The sequence below is a fragment of the Hippocampus comes genome, unplaced genomic scaffold (assembly GCF_001891065.2).
Source record: "Hippocampus comes isolate QL1 unplaced genomic scaffold, H_comes_QL1_v1.1 scaffold14, whole genome shotgun sequence".
NCBI lineage: Eukaryota > Metazoa > Chordata > Actinopteri > Syngnathiformes > Syngnathidae > Hippocampus > Hippocampus comes.
The window spans coordinates 400,996-407,418 of NW_017805839.1; the positions used below are offsets into that span (position 1 = coordinate 400,996).

Consider the following 6,423-nt stretch of genomic DNA (forward strand, 5'->3'; position numbering starts at 1 on the left):
GACCCACTCACAAACCCACCGACACACCAATTGTACTGCTTGGTGGATTTGTGGCCTAAACGTGGACTGCAATTCAATTTTTTTCAAGGTATCCGATCACCAGCTGAGGCACGGCACGAGTGGCACAAGGCGACATAGAGAGGGAGCAATGTTTTTCGAGCAAGTAGCTGTTGATTACAACACAAGTGCCTCGGTTCTATTCCCGAATCTCTTTCCAAACTGGCCCATACCTCCCACTGCCAAAACCCTTGTGTTTCATGGAAACATCCGTTCCCGCAATGTGTTAAAAGCCTTTGTGTGCCGGCCCGCTTTCATGGTACTTTGCTCCTGAACAGCTTCGACTGCCCACACAGGAAGGGATACAACATTGTATATCATTGGTTGCCAAACAGGAAATATGGACACTTCAGACAGTTGATAAAGGCCGAGCTCTACAATTTTCTGTTGACACAAGAGCTTTAAGCATGCAAGACACCGAATTCCATCTTAAATGATTTTGAATGTTCAAAAATCCTTTTTTGGAAGAGGTTGTTAAGAGAAATGTTAATGCATGGGATATGTGTGTTATGTCTAAGAATACGAATAAGGAGCGCCATAGCTTCCACTGGTTATTACGGATTCCTGACCCCGCAGCATTCATTTCAAGGTAATAAAGAAACGATTATTTTTTTTCTGAGTGCACCGAGAATCCTCTACCGTTTAAAATTGTTTACCTATACGGTCGAACCTCGTTACAACGTACCTACATAACGGATCTGTACATTAGAACGGTATTTCGTTGTAGCCATTTCCAATAAAATGCCCGCCAACTAGGACGTCTAATACAGTCTGATCATTTATAGAAAAAAAAACACGAACATGTAACACAGTGTAAACACGTCAATGACACACGGATATATGAATTGTATACTTTGTTATGCTGTTCAAATTATCAAGCTGAAGTTTAACAACAATTTTTATTCATATCACCGAATGAACATACGGCATGTAAAACACAAATATTGCGATAACATTGTCATATTTTTCCTCGTTCATGCCAGTTCTCTTTTTCTCCAAAGACGATCCATCCCCAGAAAAAGAAACAACTTCCACAGTTAATGCGTAAAAGTTACCCCCAACAAACTGACAATTTCCTGTTGCCTTCTTTCACACGCTGTTTTCATGGTAAACAGCCCCCCCACCCTACCCCCCCTCGCTTGACATTTCCGGACCTTGTAAGCCATACCAAATTCCCCTTCTTGAAGCTTTTATGAGCAGCTGATTACTGTCACAACATTGCGGGATTGGTCTTTCGTCAGTCGGGAGACTTTTACATTCCTTCCCAGTGCAAAGATTTCGTGTATGATACAAGTCCAAATGAACTGTCAAGTAAAGACACAGTCCAGTAACTTATGAGTTGATTTTCACATCCCGGTGGTTGCATCATCATCATCATCATTGTTGTATAAACTCTGGCAACCACTGCTTGACACAACTGCCAAAAGTATTTTTAACAGTCACGTCGGCATACAGACCAATAGCTGTCTTGCATTTATCACAATGCTAAAAAATAAATTACAATATAAAATCATATGCAGAGCCTGAGAGAGAGAAAGAGGACAAAAACAAAACAAAAAAATCTTAACATTTGAGTGTTTCCAGCCTTACTAAACAAAAAAAAAAAAACAAAAAAAAAAAAGAACTGAAATTTGAAACCATTGCACACGTGTCTCAGTGAACTGCAGCAGCACCTCACAGGCCAAAACACGAAGCGGCGGTCCATAATACGACCAATATGCAGCAGTTAACATCTCATTCTCATTATAGGGACATGAAAATAATCCCCTGCTTTCAGATCTGGTCATAAAAAATAAATAGACACTCCGCAGGCAATTCTTAATTCTCTTTTAAGCATTGAACTTTAATGCACAGTAGGATGTACTGCAGCAAACCTCATCAACGAAGAGGAACTCTGTTGATGTGCGCTAAAACCACAGTAATAAATATATAGCGTAAACTAATCTCTTTGATATCGTCAATTCAACCATTTCAAGTAATGAAGGGGAGCCCGACTCTTTATATTTAATTACCGTGACAATGAGATGACAGCAGTTCATAAGGTTGACGTTATTGTGCATTTTCAAGAGCACACACAGCTAGTTGCTGCCCTTCTGAAGTTCTGACCTTGCAAAGCCTCCTTGGCTCGGTCCAGCTCCTGCTCCTTTTGGGCCACCTGCACGCGGAGCTCGGTGGCAGAAAGCACGTCGGCCGAACATCCTCCTTGGCTCTCCTCCAGGTCCTTACTCAACATGTCCTTCATCTGGCGCAGCAGGTGCACCTCTTCCTGCAGTTGGGCCACTTCCTCGCGAAGTAGAACTACAACACACACAGGAAGGTGGAGCGTCAAGAGGCTGAGGTCTCGAGATAACACGAGCGAAAGTTTCAGTGGGTTGGAAAGAGTGGACAGCCGGCTATTTTTGCCCACATGACCTCCAGGTTGGAAAAGACACATGCGCTGAAGCTACGCATTGCAAATGGCATTTTGAGTGAGAGCCTGCTGATGTGTGCATCGCCCTGCAGGTGACCACGAGCCGATGCAGCATTCAACCTGCTGCAGCTGCCGAACTTTGTGAGTACGAAAGACCCCTAGCTTGTAGCACATTCATATCTATCTATCTATCTATATAAGAGAGCATTGGTTGACTGGTTAGCGCCTCGGGGGAACAGTGCAGAGATTCCAGTTCTGTCCTCCCTGTGTGGAGTTTGCATGTTCTCCCCGTGCCTGCGTGGGTTTTCTACGGGTACTCCGGTTTTCCCCCGCATTCCAAAAACGTGCATGGCAGGTTAGTGGAACACTCTAAATTTTTCCGGTAGGTTGGTGGAACACTCTAAATTTTTCCGGTGTGGGACAAATAAAGGTTATCTTATCTTAAATCAGCGGTCCCTAATCCCCAGGCCGTGGACCGGTAGTGGTCCGTGGGTCATTTGGTACCGGGCCGAACAGAAAGAATAAATAATTTACATTACTTCAGTTTGATTTATTTCGCAATCTGAAATGTTTTATTTTGAAAAATTACCGGATTTTTAGTTACATCCGTCTACACAGTATGTCACTCTTGACGCAGGTCAAGGTGCGCTTCTCGGTCACGTGATAGGTTACCATGATGGTGAGTCGTATTTTTCATGCACTTTGTATTTGTGGTGAATCTTATTTTGAAGACACGTTTAAACATCACCACAACTATCAGAGAGTGTTGTGGCCAGATAGAACATTCCTCGTGTCATGATTCGTGTTTACTATTGTGTTGAGAAAATACACTTTTCATGCAGGTCATATCATATTGTTTGGTTGTATTTATCCAACACACCTTAAAGGCCGGTCCCTAAAAACATTGTCTGACATTAAATCGGTCCGCGGGGCAAAAAAGGTTGAGGACCACTGCTCTAAATTGTCCGTAGAAGTAACTGTGAGTAAGAATGGCTGTTCGTCTATGTGTGCTCTGCGATTGGCTGGCAACCAGTTCAGGGTGTCCCCCGCCTACTGCCCGAAGACGGCTGAGATAGGCTCCAGCACGCCCCGCGACCCACGTAAGGATAAACGGATGAGAAAATAGGTGTAGGGATATTCCAGTAGTTGTGCTTCTGCATGCACAGAAGGTAGAGGTTATTGTATATAAAAGCTCATAATGCCTGTTGGTACAGCTAAAAAAAAAAAGTAAATGTTTCACTGTCAAACAGATTATTAAATACAAAAGTGAGACTTTTGGGATTTTTTTTCTGAGGCTGACAATGAAAAAGGAAGAAAAAAAAACAGCTACTAATTTATGAAAGCAATCTAAACGTCACCACTGCATAAACTAAAAAGACAATCAAAATCAGCACATTTTAGGAACTTTTGTTGGCAACAAATGGTGCAAATGGAGACTAATGGCATCTGATCTTTTTCTGTGCATGGACCAGCAAACCAATATGTGCACTCGGGATCATCTTTCGCTGCCTCCATTCCATCTGACTGTTCTAAACTGGCTCAGCCTCATTGTGATTATGGCTCACTGAAACAGTAAATTGAACCTCCATCGCTTGCCATTCATGTAAGTGACTGCTTAAATCTTCACACTTGGACAATAGCGAGAACGAACACCTGCACTTGCTGTCAGTGAATTATGGATGCGATTGCCGTCATTTCCTACTTGTATGATTTAGGGCAAATAGATTGAACTGACGCCTTGAATAATACAGCAGCCTTTGCGGGACAGCTTTGCAGCAGCAGAAAACGGTCAAAGTGGTTTTGAAATATCAGCGCATCTCTTGGGATACATAATCAGTCTATTCTGATATCACTAACGTGTGTAGAAATGTGTTGAAAGCTGTTTTTTCCTGACTTGATCAGCCTTTGATCTTTCACAGTCCCATAAATAGTTACTGGAGATGAACAGCAAGTTTAACTGCAGAGCTTTTTTTTTTTTTTAAGCCATGAGTTCTTAAAACTTTTTATGTACGTACAAATTCACCTGTTTGTGTTTTTTTTTTCTCTGTCCAAACCATCTTCAACTCTTACCTGGATAGCTTATATGTGTTTTTCCGAAATGCCTTTTCGGAAAAACACCCTCAAATGCCAAAACATGGCGCCAAAGTCCTGTTAAATAGGAAAGTAGTACTGTTCTGCCCGCAATTTAGATGCAATTTAAATTCGAATGTTGCATTTAAGTTACACTAAAGTAACCTTAATATTTCTACAGATAGCTGAGAGTATTTTTTTATGCAACTTAACTGTATTGGTTTCACTGGAGAGCAGCGAAGTTCGCAACCGGATATGGCGTCATCAAAGCAGAATTCGCGTATGCGGAAGCAGGAAGTAAAAGCGATAGATCGGAAACGAGAGGAACGTGATGGTAGTCGAATTCTAATCCAGCACAATCCACGCGCATTTCACATCTTTCGTAGCATCGCGGCTATGTACAAGTTGTGTTGTTATCGATGAACGGTTCTGTGACGCTTTATGTCAGAAAATGTTGTTCCGCGACATGCATAAAAAAATGGTAAGATCTATGCTAGCGCTTGCTAATTTCGTTAGCGCAATGATGTTTCGCTACTATGACGGTTGAGGTAATGTTATCTTCGATTCACGGAAGGGCTTGATTACTGAACTAAATGAGGACAGAGTCCTGCAACCCCCCAGCTGCTCCTACCTGGGAAGCTCCATAATAAACCAGTCAGTTAATCACCATTATGTCAATTGCAACACCGCGCTCGCTCGGAACTAACTGTTATTTAAAAAAAAAAAAAAACACAGGTTCTAACACACTTTGCTTCATTTTCAATTACACATTTGTTAATGGACATTTTAAAACCAATTCAATGAACGGCTAATGACACTTATTCATGTGCGCTCACAAAATATTACATCTCAGCCCAAAAGTTTGGTGCCCCTTTTGTCGCAATATAGAACAAGATAAACGTGAGAAATGTAGCGCTAATAACGGAGCAGGGCCGAACCTCATTTTAGCAGCACTGATAGCTGCAACTACCTTTCCTATTTGAACAGCACGGGTGTTTTAAGGACACGGGTGCAAGGATTTGCTCAGGTTCTTAACAAAGAAAATTGCTTTTGGATAATACATCAATGGAAGCCCTCCATTGGTCTCAGTCACACTCACCTTCTTCTTCTCCCATGTTCACAAACACACACCAAAAAAGCAGAAATTGGAAAGCAAAGCCCTCACCCCCTCCCCAAAATAAATAAATAAATAAGTGGAAAACATTCAACAGTTTGTCACCGAGGCCATCGGCTGTGAGGCAGATGAAATTGGACTTGGCTGATTTGAGATTGGAGGTCGAAAACCGATCGTGAATGACACGGCGCGTGTGTGTATGTGTGCGTGCTTCTCCGTGTGAGATCCTGCTGTGGTGGCACCGTCGTCACTCCGCGTGGTCTACAGAGAGTGTGAACACATGAACTGCCATGACATGGTGGAGCAGCGACACTAACACGGAGCCTCCAGAGATGCCTTGGATGTAATTTGCTCTCATTATGTTTGTGTAGCCCTAATTAAAACAATGCGCTCCTGCGCACATTGTTATGGTGATGACTACAGATAAATGGCAACATAGTTACCACAACAAGAGCACATCCATACACGGCGTGCATATCTAATGGCCTATGACAATATGATTAATAACAGCAAAGATGAATGCCGTAATGCTGTATCCTCAGCAAAAACGAAAAAAAAAAAAATACAGACTGTCATTGCTTGGGACTGCTTGAAAAAAAAAATACATTGTGATTTTAACCTTTTCAGTAACACTGGTCACTGCAGTGGACAGATATTCAAAAGTTGCTCTCTCCTTCCTATATGAATGCCCCCCCCACACCCCCAACCCAAAAATACCTAAAAATCCGGATGCAGACACACACCTCGTTCGTGTTTTTCAATGATCTCCTTC

General features: G+C 42.3%; 1 protein-coding gene across 1 annotated transcript in view; it reads right to left on the minus strand.

The window, feature by feature from the left end:
* Window positions 1–572: 572 nt before the first annotated feature.
* LOC109526590 (kazrin-A-like) overlaps window positions 573–6,423 on the minus strand; it is a 100,024-nt gene continuing 94,173 nt past the window's right edge. Inside the window, exon 5 of the mRNA XM_019887957.1 lies at window positions 573–2,355. Coding sequence (XP_019743516.1) covers window positions 2,120–2,355 — 236 coding nt within the window. The 3' untranslated portion in view covers window positions 573–2,119. The remainder of the gene's footprint in view (window positions 2,356–6,423) is intronic.